Below are 20,666 nucleotides of genomic sequence, written 5' to 3'. Positions count from 1 at the left end.
AACTCACAAGTTACAAAGGTAATGAATACTGTAAGAATGGTTACTTACGTTTATACATGGCTACAACCATGAACAAATTTTAGAGTAATGAGCAATTCACACTTCCACACCCGGTCACAACTGTAGTGAGTTATTGGTGCAAATGTTGATTGCTGAGTCTCTCTCTCTCACACACACACACACATACAAATTCACACACACACACACATAAACACACACACACACACACACACAAACTCATGCACACACACTCATACACACACACACACACTCATACACACATACACACTCATACTCACACACACACACACACACACACACACACACACACACACACACACACACACACACACACACACACACTCATACACTGTTACGTGGTTGTCCCTTATTACTTTGATAGTAAGGTTCTCACTACATGTTCTAGTGTGGGGTAGCTTTTACTTAATGGTCTTATTTGTCTAGGGGTAATACTTACATCATGGCTGATCATCCTGAGTGTCTCTGATACCCTTTCACCAGCCCTCTTCACAGGTTATGTAAACTACTACTATAAAAATATAACTGTATTCTCAATAGATATGTACAGAATATACAATTACAGCCTCACATTTTCAAAACAACGATCTACACACTGCATAGCTGTTCTCCCACATGGTATATCTCAACAACTTTAGTCCTCTCTCTCCTTGACATAACTCTGGGCTAACCAGTGTTTTGACACACTTTAGTCACCCTGGGTATGGTGGTCACAACTTAAATTATAAAAAAAACTCACCCCTGGAGCACACATAATGCCCCAAAAGATAGAAGAAGGACCCAGAGATCCTGCCAGGTTGAAGGCCAGCCACAGAGAGACCGAGTCAGTGCGAGGGAGAGAGAGAAAGAGGCTAAGCTCCTCCCACCAAAACAAAAGACTGTTGCCAAGCACAATTCTCCAGTTACCACAATTCTACCACACCTTAATTTTACTTCTACAAAAGGAAATACAACTTTATAAACTACTTATTTGCCAAGCACAATTCTCCAGTTACCACAATTCTACCACACCTTAATTTTACTTTTTACTGTTGCCAAGCACAATTCTCCAGTTACCACAATTTTTACAAAAGGAAATACAACTTTATAAACTACTTATTTGCCAAGCACAATTCTCCAGTTACCACAATTCTACCACACCTTAATTTTACTTTTACAAAAGGAAATACAACTTTATAAACTACTTATTTAAATTGTGTGTTTATGTGTCTATAGTATAACCTATTATATTGAGAAAAATAGGCTTGACCCAGCTGCCTCAGTCATAAGGTTGATCAGTCCTTCTGACATTTAGAGCAAAGTCCCCATCAATTCAATATAATTAGGTATTCCAGAGTAACTGTTACTTATAAATACATGTTGGGTCCTATAGCCCCATAACACCCCCACCTCCAGACGAAGTCTCACAAAAGCTAGCTGTGTCCCTCAGGATACGGCTAGTAAAAAGTATATTGCTTAAGTCTGAAGGCGGTAAACAAGACTACTAGAAATGCTACATTTTCCCAGCACCATAACTACTCTTCACTTTACTGTTATTTACAAGAGATTGCAGAATTTTTTAGAAAAGCAATTTAACCATACCCATATACTCAAGTGTGTAACTATTTACAATTTTAGTGACTTTTAAACAATACACATTACAATGCAAAATTTTGCACACAATGCCCACTGTGAAAGCCCGCACCAACAGGCCTGTGCCTCTGCTACGGTAATCCAGCAAGCAACTGGTACTCCAGGGTGGCATCTTCCTGATCAGGAGACGAGAGTAGAGCCAAACCCAGAGCAGTCAGGTGTACCCCAGGCAGGAAACTTCACAAAACATGTCAAGGTGTCTCTCACTTGGTGGCCGAACCAAACAGTGAGACTTCCAGTCAACACTCACGATCCTTAACATGGTCAGGCACTTAAGCCCATCTTCCGAGGTCCCACTCCACACAGATCCTCCAAACTTATTAAGAGGAGGCTGTCATAGAACATGGAGGGGTCCAAGGGACCACAAAGGCAAATCGTCGGGCCGTTTTGTACATAGAGCACACCAAGACACAACATCACATACCTTCCTGAACGTCTCATGTTACCGAAGGTTGTCAACCACTGCCTCAACTCACATTCACGTACACCCTGACCCTCGTCACACTTTTGGCTCCGACTCAACTCCTTTACAGTCAGACGGCTGGTAGAGAGTACTCAGGCTCGCCGAGAGTTCACCACTGCAAAAACAACAAGGTCAGCACATGACAAACACTATGTACAAAGTATGCACCATGCATCTACATGAAACATCTAGAGAGAGCATCAGCAACCACATTCTCTGAGCCTTTTATATATTTAACTTTCAAATTAAAAGGCTGTAGGAACAAAGCCCATCTTAAGAGTCTTTGATTGTGGTTTCTCATTCTTTGCAAAAACCTCAGAGGGTTATGGTCACTATACACTATTACAGGATGTGGGGAAGCACTGATATAAACTTCAAATTTCTGCACAGCTAACACCAAAGCCAAAGCCTCTTTCTCTACAGTTGCATAACCACGTTGATGCTTTTTTAATTTGGCTGAATGGTAACAAACTGGCTGAAGGCTATCTCTCTCATCACCCTGCAACAACACTGCACCTACCCCTACATCACTAGCATCCACTTGTAGAGAGAAGGGGCATTCAAACTCAGGACTTTTCAAGATAGGAGCATTCCCTAATAACATTTTCACATTTTCAAAAGCCCTGTCACACTTGCTGTCCCAGTTGAATTGAACTTTGGGACTGGTCAAAGTTGTCAGTGGTGACGTTACCTGGGAGAGGTTGGGGCAGAATCGTCTGTAATAACCCACCATGCCCAGGAACCTCATCACTGCCTTCCGATTCTGTGGTCTAGGAAAATTTATAATGGCCTCCACCTTAGCATGAATTGGGGCAACTTTTCCCTGACCAACTACATATCCTAAGAATTGTACACTGGCTTGGCCAAACTCACTTTTGCTCAAATTGATGGTTAGATTGGCTTGGGATAGACATTCAAACAACTTTTGCAATCTTACCAAGTGAGTTTCCCACTGGTTACTGAATACCACAATATCATCTAGATAGGCCCGCACACCATCCAACCCCCTTATGACAGTATTTATACGACGCTGGAAGGTGGCAGGAGCATTTTTTAACCCAAAAGGAAGAACATTATATTGAAATAACCCATCTGGAGTGACGAAGGCTGAAATTTCCTTGGCTCGCTGGGTGAGGGGTATCTGATAATACCCTTTAAGTAAGTCCAGTTTGCTCACAAACTTTGCCCCTCCCACAGCATCAATCACATCATCCATACGTGGCAAAGGGTAACCGTCAGCCTTCGTTACTTCATTTACTCTGCGATAGTCAGTGCACATACGCATAGATCCATCAGGTTTGGGAACCATCAGGCATGGAGATGCCCACTGACTCTCGCTAGGCACTACAAACTGGTTTTGAAGGAGGAATTTCACTTCTTCCTCCATGTGAAGTTGTTTTGTTGGGTTCATGCGGTAAGGAGCCTGCTTTATTGGAACAGCTTCCCCGACATCCACGTCATGGGGAGGCAATTTACTTACTTTGGGTACATCCCCAAACAAATCTGGAAATTTTTGGAGTAACTGAACCAAGTCACAGGCTCCCTGTACACTGAGTCCCTTCATGTGTGCCAAGGGATTTTGCAAGATGGCTGAATTGCACAGCCTTACTTCTGTTGTTACAGGAAGTTTTTCAGTATCGTCACTCTCAACTTGAATAGCGGCAGCTCCTGCCCTAGAATGGTATTTCTTCAACCTGTTAATGTGCACAGTCCTTTCTGATTTGCGACGGCCAGGCATCTTAATTACATAATTGGGGCCAGACCTGCCTGTGATGACAAAGGGTCCATCAAATCGTGCAGCCAAGGCATGTCCCGGAACCGGCTCCAAAGCTAACACTTCCTCTCCAACACTGAAGGAGCGAGGGGCTGCCCTTTGGTCGTACCGCTGCTTCATGGCCCTCTGACTAGCTTTGAGGTTGTCTGCTGCCATCTGTCTCGCCTGGTCCAATCGTTTCCTGAAAAAGAGAACATCTTCCGGCGGGGAAGCCTCATTTTCACCACCCAGCCAATGCTCCTTGAGAATAGTCAGTGGTCCCCTCACTGGATGACCATAGACAAGCTCGAAAGGGCTGAAACTGAGAGATTCTTGGGTGCTTTCCCGCACGGCAAACAAGAGAAAAGGGATACCCTCATCCCAATCACTAGTGTTATTCATACAATAAGCTCGCATCATTGTCTTAAGAGTTTGATGAAATCTCTCTATCACTCCCTGAGACTGAGGGTGATAGGCAGTTGAAAATTTGGGCTGTACATCTAACCCCTTTAACACATTCCTAAATAATTTCGAGGTAAAGTTAGACCCTTGATCTGTTTGTACCTCCCGAGGAAAGCCAACATGGGAAAAGAACTTCATCAAAGCCCTTAAGACCACTCGAGCGGTTATCTTGCGTAGAGGGATTGCTTCTGGGTACCTGGTAGTGGAGCAAATTATTGTTAGTAAATAATTATTTCCCATTCTGGTCCTTGGGAGTGGGCCAACGACATCCACTACCAGCTTGCTGAAGGGTTCACCTGGTGCTGAAATCGGCTGAAGGGGAACAGGTTTAATGCTTTGATTAGGTTTCCCTATAATTTGGCAGGCATGACAGGTCTTTATATAATCTCCCACCGTCTCCCACAGCCGAGGCCAGAAGAAGTGCCTGGAAACCCTGGATACTGTTTTAGCAATACCTAGGTGTCCACCTAGAGGTGTGTCATGCACTAAGCTAAGAACATGGTTTCTATAAGGCTCAGGCACCACGACCTGGTGACAAAAACTTGGCTCTCCTTCTACTGGTACTGCAACCGAAGGCGCCTTCTTCATGAGTATACCTTTCCTGAAATAGAAGCATTTATTTAAACGTAAAGATTCCTCCTCAGTCACAGCCGAGGCTCTGATCGACTTAAGTGTGTCATCACACCCCTGTGCAGCAATTAGCTGCATCATAGTAGGCCCAATCTCCCTCACACTACTACCTTGATCTCTGCACCGATTAGACTCAACTCGGGTTGTGGTATCCTTTTCTTTAGTTGACTGCAGTTCAACATCAGAAAATAGAGTTTCCAAACCTAAGTCCTCACCATCCTCACGAGAAATATAAGGATTACCCTTGGTATCCTGGTCACGAGACATACTTCGTGTGATGGCACCAACAGGAAAAAGGTCTGGCAGGGTCTCCCTAGCCTTCTTCTCCCAAACTTTGGGGCCTGGTTGCCCCCATACTAGTGGTTCTTCACTGTCTAACAGGCCCATAACATTATTCCCTAATAAGAGGTCGACCCCTTCGAAGGGAATTTCATCTGAGATACCTACAGGGAGATAGCCAACTTGGTATGCAGATTCTACCCATAATTTGTGTACTGGTGTCCTTATGGTTGAACCCGTAATACCCTTCAATAATACATCTACTCCAGTATAGGTATCCTTAGACATTGGCAACACTCCAGCACGTAGCAAGGAGTAGGTGCTACATCCATCTCTCAAGGACACTATATTCTCAACCCTACCCACATCCTTATGCAAAGCAACTGTGGACTTACTAGAAAATACCTGCATCCTGGGGTCTAGACCCAAAGGTACCTCCTCACCTTGCTTTGAAGACCAAATACAGGCAACTGGATGTGTGTCTGCAGTTAGAGTCCTCTGGGGTGGTTCCTCCCTTTCCTGATCTCGCTGCCTTGACCAGCAAAACTTTTGTGTGTGTCCAGTTTTGTTACAGTAGTAACAGGCATAGCTCTTAAAGGTATTTTTACCATTTGGTGTAGGACTGGTACTGTTTACTCGAGGACCTGAAATATTATCTGATTGTCTAGGTAAACTTTGAGCTCCAGCTGACTTACCTTTTCTTTCTATTTTAGAGGGTGCCTCAGCCTTCATTTGTCCCTGAAAATTCTTGTCCCATTTACCTTTATGACCATAGGACTTGGAATAAGGTTTAGAACGAGTGGGGAAATTTTCAGAAGGAGCATAACTGTTTTTACTTACCAATTCCCTGCGAGCCAAGAATCGGTCACCTAGATCCAGTGCTTCAGAAAGATTATCTGGGTTTTTGTCCTCTAAATATTCTCTGAGGTCAACAGGGATTGTATTGTACAATTCCTCATGAACCATCAGATCTACTAATTTGTTATAGTCTTTATTAACTCCTTTAGAACAAACCCATTTCTTAAAAAGGAACAGTTTCTCATTCCCAAACTCAGTTAAGGTCTGCCCATCCCGAAATTTTTTATTTCTGAACTTTTGTCTATATTTCTCAGGTATCATTTGGTATGCAAGCAATACTTCCTCTTTAATCTTATCATAATCAGAAAAATTTTGCCCCTCCAGAGTCTCTACTCTCTGGAATCCTTTACCCACAAGTTGTGTGCGAACTAGGGTAGCCCACTTCTGTTTGGGCCAACCTTGCTCCAAAGCAGTCTTCTCAAAGAAAGAAAAATATCTATCTGGGTCACTCTCTGTAAACTTAGGGACAAAATTTGCAGCTTTAGTTATGTTAAAGTACTGCTCAGGCTCTTGTTCTGAACCTCCTAACCTTTGACGTTCTTCCTCCTTAGCTTTCATTAAGTTCATCTGAGCCTCTAGTACTGCTAATTTAAGTCTCATTCTCTCCATTTCCATATCACCTGGAGTAGGTGATTCCTCATCTTCACTATTAACAGGCATGTTTACTGATGAATTATTACCTTCTTCCCTGAAGCCTAAAAAATCTGAAGACTCATCTTCTGACATAATTTTTTATCTTTAAACACTTGTTTCCCTCTTACAGTATCAGTGGACAAAGTTCCCACAGGCACATAAAATAACACAAATTGAATGTAACTATGCACATAGCACTTACCATAACCACAACAAAAAATGTGTTACTCAACCTTTCTCCCACCTTAGGAGAAAAACAACCTGTAAACTAATATATGAAAACAACACTTCCACTGACCCCACCTTGGTAAATCTTCTACCAGAAACATGCAACTGTTATTACCCCATACCAGCACATATAGTTCAAAGAATGTTTTGAGTTATTTTAGCAGTCAAATAACTCTCCCGGTCAAGCTCCCATGTTACGTTGGTTGTCCCTTATTACTTTGATAGTAAGGTTCTCACTACATGTTCTAGTGTGGGGTAGCTTTTACTTAATGGTCTTATTTGTCTAGGGGTAATACTTACATCATGGCTGATCATCCTGAGTGTCTCTGATACCCTTTCACCAGCCCTCTTCACAGGTTATGTAAACTACTACTATAAAAATATAACTGTATTCTCAATAGATATGTACAGAATATACAATTACAGCCTCACATTTTCAAAACAACGATCTACACACTGCATAGCTGTTCTCCCACATGGTATATCTCAACAACTTTAGTCCTCTCTCTCCTTGACATAACTCTGGGCTAACCAGTGTTTTGACACACTTTAGTCACCCTGGGTATGGTGGTCACAACTTAAATTATAAAAAAAACTCACCCCTGGAGCACACATAATGCCCCAAAAGATAGAAGAAGGACCCAGAGATCCTGCCAGGTTGAAGGCCAGCCACAGAGAGACCGAGTCAGTGCGAGGGAGAGAGAGAAAGAGGCTAAGCTCCTCCCACCAAAACAAAAGACTGTTGCCAAGCACAATTCTCCAGTTACCACAATTCTACCACACCTTAATTTTACTTCTACAAAAGGAAATACAACTTTATAAACTACTTAGTTGCCAAGCACAATTCTCCAGTTACCACAATTCTACCACACCTTAATTTTACTTTTACAAAAGGAAATACAACTTTATAAACTACTTATTTGCCAAGCACAATTCTCCAGTTACCACAATTCTACCACACCTTAATTTTACTTTTACAAAAGGAAATACAACTTTATAAACTACTTATTTAAATTGTGTGTTTATGTGTCTATAGTATAACCTATTATATTGAGAAAAATAGGCTTGACCCAGCTGCCTCAGTCATAAGGTTGATCAGTCCTTCTGACATTTAGAGCAAAGTCCCCATCAATTCAATATAATTAGGTATTCCAGAGTAACTGTTACTTATAAATACATGTTGGGTCCTATAGCCCCATAACAACACATACACACACACACACACACACACACACACACACACACACACACATGCACATATGTGGTAATGCTTTATTTACAGCTAGCAAAGTCAGGGTATTTCTCCAGAATGGTCTGTAATATACCACTGTGGATAAAATACTTAGCCATTTCTTGAACACTTCTGAGTGAGTTGTTTCTAAATTCATTAATTTTATCGCACTCCAGTACATAATGACGCAGGGTGTGACAATAGTCCATCTGGCAAAGTTTACATTTCGTTTGGTCTACATCTGGTGGTGGTGATTTAACCTGCCAAAGATACTTGTAACCCAGCCGGAGCCGGGCGGTAGTGACATCCAAGAGTCTGCTTATTTTGTTGGATGCACCATAGACATGTGGCTCCTCCTGCATGATAGAATGATGATAGATGGACTCACTGGTGTCAATCTCCCTGAGCCTTAAGTCCATAAAATTCAGCTGAAGTTCTTTTCGTATTATTGTTCTCAAACTACTACCTGACAAGCCAAGATTGTAATCTACTCCCATTAGGAACCTGATACAAAAACCCAAGCATGATTCTGGCACAAGTGCAGGAATCTACACTATACCATGTGGGGGGGGTGTGACAAAGTATATGTAGGGGAAACAGCCAGAACTCGGGACATTAGGATAGCAGAACACAAAAATGCTTGCAGAAATGATGACCGCAAAAACGCATGTGTTCAACAGTTAGTTTAATATGTTTATTATGCACCCCATACCCATCCTGTGGGCGGTAGTCAAAAGATTACAGAGGTACATAATGGGTCCAGGGACTGGGCCTCAAAGTTTTGATAGCTGAGCAAGTTACAGAGGTAATGAATTCACAATTTACAAAGGTAATGAACTCACAATTTACAAAGGTAATGAACTCCAGGTAGGTCTAGTCACAATCATGACAAGTTACAAAGGTATTTACAGATTACAGAGGTACACAATGGGTCCAGGGACCGGGCTCCAAAGTTTTGATGGCTGAACTAGGTACAAGGTAATGAACTCACAAGTTACAAAGGTAATGAACTCACAAGTTACAAAGGTAATGAATACTGTAAGAATGGTTACTTACGTTTATACATGGCTGCAATCATGAACAAATTTTAGAGTAATGAGCAATTCACACTTCCACACATGGTCACAACTGTAGTGAGTTATTGGTGCAAATGTTGATTGCTGAGTCTCTCTCTCTCTCTCTCTCACACACACAGAAGCTAGAGCATCAGGCGCATATAACAGGAAGGGCACTGCAATGGATCAGAGAATACCTGACAGGGAGGCAACAACGAGTCATGGTACGTAATGATGTATCACAGTGGGCACCTGTGACGAGCGGGGTCCCACAGGGGTTGGTCCTAGGACCAGTGCTATTTTTGGTATATGTGAACGACATGACGGAAGGGTTAGACTCAGAAGTGTCCCTGTTTGCAGATGATGTGAAGTTAATGAGGAGAATTAAATCTGATGAGGACCAGGCAGGACTTCAAAGAGACCTGGACAGACTGGACACCTGGTCCAGCAAATGGCTTCTCGAATTTAATCCTGCCAAATGCAAAGTCATTCCCTGGAACGCAGGAGGGAGAGATACATGATTATATACACCTGGAAAATCCTAGAGGGACTAGTACCGAACTTGCACACGAAAATCACTCACTACGAAAGCAAAAGACTTGGCAGACGATGCACCATCCCCCCAATGAAAAGCAGGGGTGTCACTAGCACGTTAAGAGACCATACAATAAGTGTCAGGGGCCCGAGACTGTTCAACTGCCTCCCAGCACACATAAGGGGGATTACCAACAGACCCCTGGCAGTCTTCAAGCTGGCACTGGACAAGCACCTAAAGTCAGTTCCTGATCAGCCGGGCTGTGGCTCGTACGTTGGTTTGCGTGCAGCCAGCAGCAACAGCCTGGTTGATCAGGGGCTGATCCACCAGGAGGCCTGGTCACAGACCGGGCCGCGGGGGCGTTGACCCCCGAAACTCTCTCCAGGTAAACTCCAGGTAATAGGGGAAGGGCACAGAAGACCACAGACAGAGTATAGGCTAGGTGGCCAAAGACTGCAAACCTCACTCAAGGAGAAAGATCTTGGGGTGAGTATAACACCGAGCATGTCTCCGGAAGCACACATCAATCAGATAACTGCTGCAGCATATGGGCGCCTGGCAAACCTGAGAACAGCATTCCGATACCTTAGTAAGGAATCATTCAAGACACTGTACACCGTGTATGTCAGGCCCATACTGGAGTATGCAGCACCTGTTTGGAACCCGCACTTGATAAAGCACGTCAAGAAACTAGAGAAAGTACAAAGGTTTGCGACAAGGTTAGTTCCAGAGCTAAGGGGAATGTCCTATGAAGAAAGATTAAGGGAAATCGGCCTGACGACACTGGAGGACAGGAGGGTCAGGGGAGACATGATAACGACATATAAAATACTGCGTGGAATAGACAAGGTGGACAAAGACAGGATGTTCCAGGGAGGGGACACAGAAACAAGAGGCCACAATTGGAAGTTGAAGACACAAATGAGTCAGAGAGATAGTAGGAAGTATTTCTTCAGTCATAGAGTTGTAAGGCAGTGGAATAGCCTAGAAAATGACGTAGTGGAGGCAGGAACCATACACAGTTTTAAGACGAGGTTTGATAAAGCTCATGGAGCGGGGAGAGAGAGGGCCTAGTAGCAACCGGTGAAGAGGCGGGGCCAGGAGCTAGGACTCGACCCCTGCAACCACAAATAGGTGAGTACAAATAGGTGAGTACACACACACACATACAAATTCATACACACACACACATAAACACACACACACACACACACACACACACACACACACACACACACACACACACACACACACACACACACACACACATACACAAACTCATACACACACACGCACACACACTCATACACACACACACACTCATACACACACACACACTCATACTCACACACACACACACACACACACACACACTCACACACACTCATACACATACACACAAACACACACACACACACACACACACACACATGCACATATGTGGTAATGCTTTATTTACAGCTAGCAAAGTCAGGGTATTTCTCCAGAATGGTCTGTAATATACCACTGTGGATAAAATACTTAGCGATTTCTGGAACACTTCTGAGTGAGTTGTGTTCAACATAGAGACGATGTTGGACACCTCATGAAATTCAATGAAGCTAAACTAGTTATTAAAGAAGACGACTTAAGACGGAGAAAATGCATTGAAGCTGCACTAATTTCTGTCAGTAACACTATAAAGCAAAAATCCGGTAGTTACAGTATTTCAAAATTACTAAGCAAGAGGATATTACCCATCCTGGGAACTGGTGTTACTTGATGCCAGCAGGTCCCTCTCTTGCCTCACTTCCTTAGTTCCATTACTACTACTACTACTGCTACTACTACTACTACTACTACTACTACTACTACTACTACTACTACTACTACTACTACTACTACTACTACCACCTCTACCCACGCATCACCTCACCTGACTCCCGCCACTATATATATGTATGTTTTCTTAGTTTTCTCTGTATTAGGACTGAAGAAGCCACTCGTGGCGAAACGTTTCCTTTAATAAATGTCCTGAACTGTACATAAGTGTCTTTTTCCACATCTTGTCGGTATCACCATACCATTTCCTCATCCTTGTCTATGTCGGATATGAGGATGAGGAACAAGATGGGAGCGAGTACTGTGCCTTGTGGAACAGAGCTTTTCACCGTAGCTGCCTCGGACTTTACTCTGTTGACGACTACTCTCTGTGTTCTGTTAGTGAGGAAATTATAGATCCATCGACCGACTTTTCCTGTTATTCCTTTAGCACGCATTTTGTGCACTATTACGCCATGGTCACACTTGTCGAAGGCTTTTGCAAAGTCTGTATATATTACATCTGCATTCTTTTTGTCTTCTAGTGCATTTAGGACCTTGTCGTAGTGATCAGACAGACAGGAGCGACCTGTTCTAAACCCATGTTGCCCTGGGTTGTGTAACTGATGGGTTTCTAGATGGGTGGTGATCTTGCTTCTTAGGACCCTTTCAAAGATTTTTATGATATGGGATGTTAGTGCTATTGGTCTGTAGTTCTTTGCTGTTGCTTTACTGCCCCCTTTGTGGAGTGGGGCTGTGTCTGTTGTTTTTAGTAACTGTGGGACGACCCCCGTGTCCATGCTCCCTCTCCATAGGATGGAAAAGGCTCGTGATAGGGGCTTCTTGCAGTTCTTGATGAACACGGAGTTCCATGAGTCTGGCCCTGGGGCAGAGTGCATGGGCATGTCATTTATCGCCTGTTCGAAGTCATTTGGCGTCAGGATAACATCGGATAGGCTTGTGTTAATCAAATTTTGTGGCTTTCTCATAAAAAATTAATTTTGATCTTCGACTCTCAGTCTGGTTAGCGGCTTGCTAAAAACTGAGTCATATTGGGACTTGAGTAGCTCACTCATTTCCTTGATGTCATCTGTGTAGGACCTATCTTGTTTAAGTAGGGGCCCAATACTGGACGTTGTTCTCGATTTTGATTTGGCATAGGAGAAGAAATACTTTGGGTTTCTTTCGATTTCATTTATGGCTTTTAGTTCTTCCCACGATTCCTGACTCCTAAAGGATTCTTTTAGCTTAAGTTCGATTCTTCCTATTTCTCTGACCAGTGTCTCCCTACGCATTTCAGATATATTGACCTCTTTTAGCCGCTCTGTTATTCTTTTCCGTCGCCTGTAAAGGGAGCGCCTGTTTCTTTCTATTTTACATCTACTCCTCCTTTTTCTTAGGGGAATAAGCCTTGTGCATACATCGAGTGCCACCGAGTTAATCTGTTCTAGGCATAAGTTGGGGTCTGTGTTGCTTAGTATATCTTCCCAGCTTATATCGGTTAGGACTTGGTTTACTTGGTCCCACTTTATGTTTTTGTTATTGAAGTTGAATTTGGTGAATGCTCCCTCGTGACTAGTCTCATTATGTCGGTCTGGGGCTCCACGCATACATGTCTGAACCTCAATTATGTTGTGATCTGAGTATATTGTTTTTGATATGGTGACATTTCTTATCAGATCATCATTGTTAGTGAAGATGAGGTCTAGTGTATTCTCCAGTCTAGTAGGCTCTATTATTTGCTGGTTTAAATTGAATTTTGTGCAGAGATTTAAAAGCTCGTGTGAGTGTGAGTTTTCATCAGAGCTGCCTCCTGGTGTTATTACTGCAACAATATTATTTGCTATATTCCTCCATTTTAGGTGCCTTAAGTTGAAATCCCCCCAGAGCAAGATGTTGGGTGCAGGAGCTGGAAGATTTTCCAGACAGTGGTCAATTTTTAACAGCTGTTCCTGGAATTGCTGGGATGTTGCATCCGGAGGCTTGTAGACTACCACAATGACTAGGTTTTGGTTCTCGACCTTTACTGCTAAAACTTCCACTACATCATTTGAGGCATTAAGCAGTTCTGTGCAAACAAGTGACTCTGTAATGTACAGGCCAACCCCCCCCCCCCTTTTGCCTGTTCACTCTGTCACATCTGTATAGGTTGTAACCTGGTATCCATATTTCGTTGTCCAAGTGATCCTTTATGTGGGTCTCAGTGAAAGCCGCGAACATTGCCTTTGCCTCTGCAAGCAGTCCACGGATGAAAGGTATTTTGTTGTTGCTGGCTTTAGACCCTGTATATTTGCAAAGAAGAATGTTATCGGACTGGTGGTATTGTTGGTACTGGGGGGGATTTTTTTTTTGGCATTAGTATCTGTATCTGTTGGTTTGGAGTGGAGGCCATCGACTGTGGTTCCACTCCAGGAATGACTGGATTTGGTGTACGATTTCTGCCATTTCCTGCCAGTTTTTTTTCCTTCCTGGCACTAAAAAACCTTTCCCTCTTGAGTGGCTGTGGCTACCCAGGTTTTCCCATGGCCTGGATGTTTTGTATCTTTTTGTCCCCTTTAGATGGTATGCCTGGCAATTTAAGTTATAGCACAGTCTTTCCTGTACTGAAGAGGTACACAGTTCAGGGTGAAAAAGCTTACAGGAAGGGAGTTTGCATTTTCCTGTTGTCATATGGGCATGGCATTTTCTAGGGTGGTCATAGTTGCACGTCCCATCTGTTTTTCCAGATTTCCCATGCCAGCAGATACCAAGTGCATAGTATGTGCACAGGCTTGGTTTCCGTTTGCCTTGGGTTTCTGTGACTGTATTCCCTGCTGGTGCATGTTTCCCTGTCTTACTTGTATCCTCCCTAGCACCAACAATGGAGCTCCCACCAGTTGTTTTTGGTAATATATCCTCACTATTGCTAGTGGAGTCCTCTTGTTTGCTATTTCCTGCGGTATTTCTAGTTTGCAATATTGGTTTTATCTTATCTTTGACTACACTTGTTTCCCTACTATGGCTCCTGTCCCCTATAAGGTCATTTATATGTATTCCTTCCTGCGTATAATTCCCGACTACCTGGACAAAATCTCCAGCTTCACCATTACTGTCTCCCAGGACAGCATCTCCAGCTTCACCATTACTGTCTCCCAGGACAGCACCTCCAGCTTCACCATTACTGTCTCCCAGGACAGCACCTCCAGCTTCACCATTACTGTCTCCCAGGACAGCACTATCAGCCCCACATTTACTGACTACCAGGACATCACCTCCAGCCTTACAGTTTCTGAGTACATGGCCAGTATCAAGGGCAGTACCATTCAGCCCAGACTTTTTATGTTCCCATCTGTTGTAGAAAGCTTCCAGGTTTTCTATGAAAGCAGCTTTGATGTTGTCCTCCTTTAATACCCTTGTGATTTTAGTCCACAGATTTATCTCATTTGGGCATACCCAAAAACACTTCCCTGTTTTAACACTGCTTGTAGCTAGTTCTTGGATATCTGCACAAGGGGCGTGACACCAATTTCCACAAAAATGACAATTTACCCATGTGGAAGCCCGTTTGTTTGACTGACCATAGACTACACACAGCTTCATAATGTTTTGAATGGTTGATTTACTGCAATTCTACTAGCAACCTCTTGAATATTCTATTAATAACCTCCTTAAATGAAGCTCTAGCTATTTGTATTTCTGTTTCTAGCTGTTTTTGTATATTGGACAGCTTACCGTGCATGTTCTTGATTTATATTTATTGTTTGTGTTTATAAGGGCGCCTACAACCCCATCCATTTACAGTCTGCTTTATTGTCCAACGAAACCGTTTGAAACCAGTCAAGGGTTCGGACCAGTCAAGGGTTCGGACCAGTCAATCTGATCTGATCAGTGGGTCACTTATTTAAAACATACTGGTCGGTGATTTGAGCTAACACATGAAGGATCTACTGGAAATTATCTACCCAAGTAATATGTGATTTGATTGATACAAAAGTATAACTTGCGTGTTGAAGAAACCGGTGACTGCTGGCAACTCCTACAATGACGAACGGTCGACCTCAACCCTTGTTTATCAATCGCTGTATCCAGCTTTTCTATTTTTTTTTTCTGTCTCCACCACAATAAATGCTATATTATCACTATAGTTGACTGGTGGAAATTTTGGAGGAAGGACGCTTTTTCTGTAGTAATAATTGCTTCTCGTTGTGTATATTGTGACCGCTGGTAGCTACAGGTTATATGAAATTCACAGTATACGTCTGGTATTTCAAGAAAAAAGAAACTAATGAAAGTCACTCCACTCCACTAAGTACCATTATAATACTGGTTAGTTGCTACTACAACACTGTATTCTGCTATTCACTGGTATCACTAGATTATATGCGAGTACACTAGCAAGCCAGGAAGATTATTAAAAACAGCTGACCTGTGGTAAGTTTCTGGCGACTTCTGGCACCTGCCTCTATAGGCTTATCACTTCATTTACAAATTCACCTGTTTTCAAATGACACTTTAGCCTTTATCATCAATATACTAGGGAGCCACTGTAGTATACACTATGCACTATGTATACTCAATGTTATCAGGGAGACTTTCTTTCCTCTGACACGAAAAGTTCAATTATTATTATTTTTTCCACACGGGACACAGGCGTGATTCCCCTCTGGCAGTAAACTCTGCTAAGTAGTGCACACTAATTCTCCTTTTTTGACTCAGTATATAATGTTTTCCGCCCAAGATTGGTTCCAGGCGCTAGAGGGATGTATCGTATAGGATTGATGACACAAATTAAAGTTCTAGCACGTAAGAGCGACCGTGAAAACACGAGAAAACCCGGAGCACAACGAGGCACGCTGACACGCTTGACATGCCATATACCTCGTGTGCACGGATGTTGAAGTTTGAGGAACTGAGTACACACTGCCTGTGGCACACCTGACAGCTGCCTCGCGGTCGAACTCCACGATGCTGTCCCTGTAGTAGAAGTTCCTGTGAGCCCGGCACTCCCTGCAGTGCCATCGCTGACATCGTGGGTTAGGGGAGAAGTACCCTCTATAGATGGGGTGGCGCTGGGAGTTGGGTGGGTGAGGCGGGGGAGACGGGCAGGGGTGAGGTGGGGGAGACAGGCAGGGGTGATGCGGGGGAGACGGGCAGGGGTGAGGCGGGGGAGACGGGCAGGGGTGAGGCGGGGGAGACGGGCAGGGGTGAGGCGTTATGAGAGGGTCACTGTTTACTACACACGCACTCCCCCTTCCCCCCAGCGGAGAGGGGGGGAGGCGCTGACTGGTCCTGACTCAACAACACCAAACCCTCTAAAACTGCACAACACTTCAACTATTTACGCTGAAACGATGCACTGGGATGTCCGTTCGCTGCTCTGGTATCTTCTCAAAGCATTCACACTGAGTTCTGTTAAGTAGGGACCTGGTCAGCCTCTTTGACCAGGAGCTATCCTTGAAAATCCCGCAGATAGCCCACTACACAACCTGCCGTGTCGGCCATGATGCTCTATGTGTACCATGAAGAGCAAGCGTAATCCATATGGCATTGTATAAGGGCTAGACATAGGGTCCTGCGAGCCTCAGTAGGTAGACACTGTGCTTGTCTATACAGGAACTTCAGTCTGGCATTCGCTTTCTTTACTACACTGTTCCCTATCAATTCTCCTGACATGCATGGGTCAAGGGGGATTCCCAGATATTTTACTGATGAAACCAAAGTGATGGGCTCCCCATTACACTGGACATTAAAATTATTTACCCTTCTCAGTTTATGTTTCGTGCCAAAGAGAATGGCTTCAGTTTTCCCGAGGTGTAATGAATTACAACAATTGGATATGCTGACTGCTGAAGACAGAGTAAAACAACTAAAGTTAAATCGAGTTTATAAAACTGCTCACAATGTCCAGAATATCTTGCTGTCAATTTCGTCAAGGCTGAGAGCCAAAGCAATCATAGTACTAGAGGGAGAGAGCACAACTTTGTAGTACCCACAGTCAGTGGCCAAGCTTCAAACACCTTTTATTGTACAGCAATAAAGGAATGGAATAGATGTCTGCACATGTCAGACCCAGTCATAGCATGAGCCAGTTCAAGAAGAGTGCTAAAAGGTGTCCGATGAATGTAGCTACAGAAAGGGAGGAAAATTATTTTTTAATTTTTTTTTAGCATACACACATGTTAATGTAAATAAGTCTTTTTACCTTATTCCTAGTATATAATAAGATATTATCTCCTTCACAGTATAATAAGTTATTAAAAGGACCCCAATGGAAATAAGTCACTCTGACTTTTTGGGTTATCCTAGGTTCTCTACACATGCTGCTATGTATGATAATCTATGTATCTGTATTCGTGTATACCTGAATAAACTTACTGAAGACCCATGGTTGAATGAGAGTGCGAGATGTTTCAAAGCGCGGAAAATGTCACCGCAGGAGGTGCAGAACATGAATGACATAATATTGAGTGAAAGTCAAATAGTCATAATGTCGTTTACACCAATATAACACTTGGATAATGTGCTTGATTTAACTGTTGAACAACCAGGGGATACTAACGTAAAGGTGCCGGCAGCAGCAATAATGGGAGTAGTGCAGACTGAAGGTATGGTTACAACGTGTGAGAATGCCCCCCCATCCCTTCGTCAGCAACTATCTAGACCGATAGTTCAAACGAAAAAGTTTTTGAATCGGAAGATATCATCTCCACCTAATCAGGGTGCGAGAGACAAGGTAAAACAGATTCAAGAAAAGCTAAAGGAAGATAAGAGATCGGGAAAACCACGAGGAAAATGACAATAAAGGTTACAACGTAAATGGTCTTTATTCAGCACTTAAGAAACATTGGTGGTGAAGTGTGTTACATAGATATTGTATTCTCATAGCACTGGTTCAGGAACTTAATGTAAAAAATATAAGTGACTTTACTGTGGCAGTATAAGGAGTATATGCTGCTCCTTTTGTGCACCTTAAAGGCAGTATTGCTATATTCATTGACGAGACTTGGTCCGCTCATAGTGCACAGTGTGAGAGTGAAGATAGGATAGTAAGTGTTAATGGATAAGGGGATGCTCACACTATTGCAGTAGTTGGCGTGTATTTTGGGTCGTGACTGGAATTGCGGCTTAAAGTTCCTGAACCTGTATTCCCTGGAACGCAGCCGGGAGAGATACATGATTATATACACCTGGAAAATCCTAGAGGGACTAGTACTGAACTTGCACACGAAAATCACTCACAAATCCCCCCCCAGTACCAACAATACCACCAGTCCGATAACATTCTTCTTTGCAAATATACAGGGTCTAAAGCCAGCAACAAACAACAAAATACCTTTCATCCGTGGACTGCTTGCAGAGGCAAAGGCAATGTTCGCGGCTTTCACTGAGACCCACATAAAGGATCACTTGGACAACGAAATATGGATCCCAGGTTACAACCTATACAGATGTGACAGAGTGAACAGGCAAAAGGGGGGGGGGGTTGGCCTGTACATTGCAGAGTCACTTGTTTGCACAGAACTGCTTAATGCCTCAAATGATGTAGTGGAAGTTTTAGCAGTAAAGGTCGAGAACCAAAACCTAGTCATTGTGGTAGTCTACAACCCTCCGGATGCAACATCCCAGCAATTCCAGGAACAGCTGTTAAAAATTGACCACTGTCTGGAAAATCTTCCAGCTCCTGCACCCAACATCTTGCTCCTGGGGGATTTCAACTTAAGGCACCTAAAATGGAGGAATATAGCAAATAACATTGTTGCAGTAATAACACCAGGAGGCAGCTCTGATGAAAACTCACACTCACACGAGCTTTTAAATCTCTGCACAAAATTCAATTTAAACCAGCAAATAATAGAGCCTACTAGACTGGAGAATACACTAGACCTCATCTTCACTAACAATGATGATCTGATAAGAAATGTCACCATATCAAAAACAATATACTCAGATCACAACATAATTGAGGCTCAGACATGTATGCGTGGAGCCCCAGACCGACAAAATGAGACTAGTCACGAGGGAGCATTCACCAAATTCAACTTCAATAACAAAAACATAAAGTGGGACCAAGTAAACCAAGTCCTAACCGATATAAGCTGGGAAGATACACTAAGCAACACAGACCGCAACTTATGCCTAGAACAGATTAACTCGGTGGCACTCGATGTATGCACAAGGCTTATTCCTCTAAGAAAAATAAGGAGTAGATGTAAAATAGAAAGAGACAGGCGCTCCCTTTACAGGCGACGGAAAAGAATAACAGAGCGGCTAAAAGAGGTCAATATATCTGAAATGCGTAGGGAGACACTGGTCAGAGAAATAGCAAGCATCGAACTTAAGCTAAAAGAATCCTTTAGGAGTCAGGAATCGCGGGAAGAACTAAAAGCCATAAATGAAATCGAAAGAAACCCAAAGTATTTCTTCTCCTATGCCAAATCAAAATCGAGAACAACGTCCAGTATTGGGCCCCTACTTAAACAAGATGGGTCCTACACAGATGACAGCAAGGAAATGAGTGAGCTACTCAAGTCCCAATATGACTCAGTTTTTAGCAAGCCGCTAACCAGACTGAGAGTCGAAGATCAAAATGAATTTTTTATGAGAGAGCCACAAAATTTGATTAACACAAGCCTATCCGATGTTATCCTGACGCCAAATGACTTCGAACATGCGATAAATGACATGCCCATGCACTCTGCCCCAGGGCCAGACTCATGGAACTCTGTGTTCATCAAGAACTGCAAGAAGCCCCTATCACGAGCCTTTTCCATCCTATGGAGAGGGAGCATGGACACGGGGGTCGTCCCTCAGTTACTAAAAGCAACAGACATAGCCCCACTCCACAAAGGGGGCAGTAAAGCAATAGCAAAGAACTACAGACCAATAGCACTAACATCCCATATCATAAAAATCTTTGAAAGGGTCCTAAGAAGCAAGATCACCACCCATCTAGAAACCCATCAGTTACACAACCCAGGGCAACATGGGTTTAGAACAGGTCGCTCCTGTCTGTCTCAACTATTGGATCACTACGACAAGGTCCTAAATGCACTAGAAGACAAAAAGAATGCAGATGTAATATATACAGA

At 43.2% G+C, this 20,666-nt stretch overlaps 1 protein-coding gene across 4 annotated transcripts; it reads right to left on the bottom strand.

Annotated features, from left to right (window-relative positions):
• Positions 1-551: 551 nt before the first annotated feature.
• On the bottom strand, positions 552-8,169 carry LOC138852725 (uncharacterized). Of its 4 annotated transcripts, XR_011392040.1 has the most exons (3): positions 7,882-7,941; positions 1,221-7,791; positions 552-1,001 (listed from the first exon to the last, which is right to left on the bottom strand). XR_011392040.1 is itself a non-coding variant. In XM_070085212.1 (2 exons), the coding sequence occupies exon 2, from the start codon at positions 6,840-6,842 to the stop codon at positions 2,310-2,312; it is 4,533 nt and encodes a 1,510-aa protein (XP_069941313.1). In that variant the 5' UTR covers positions 6,843-7,760; positions 7,939-8,169; the 3' UTR covers positions 1,121-2,309. The 4 variants fall into 4 exon arrangements, 3 of the variants coding, with proteins under 3 accessions (XP_069941313.1, XP_069941312.1, XP_069941311.1); XM_070085212.1 differs by lacking the exon at positions 552-1,001 and having other exon boundaries at positions 1,121-7,760; positions 7,939-8,169; XM_070085211.1 differs by lacking the exons at positions 552-1,001; positions 7,882-7,941 and adding an exon at positions 7,980-8,169 and having other exon boundaries at positions 1,121-7,800.
• Positions 8,170-20,666: the final 12,497 nt, after the last annotated feature.

This window comes from Cherax quadricarinatus, chromosome 15 (genome assembly GCF_038502225.1).
Source record: "Cherax quadricarinatus isolate ZL_2023a chromosome 15, ASM3850222v1, whole genome shotgun sequence".
In the NCBI taxonomy this organism is placed as follows: domain Eukaryota; kingdom Metazoa; phylum Arthropoda; class Malacostraca; order Decapoda; family Parastacidae; genus Cherax; species Cherax quadricarinatus.
The sequence above is the reverse complement of the archived record's forward strand: the minus strand, read 5'-3'. Positions and strand labels throughout refer to the sequence as shown.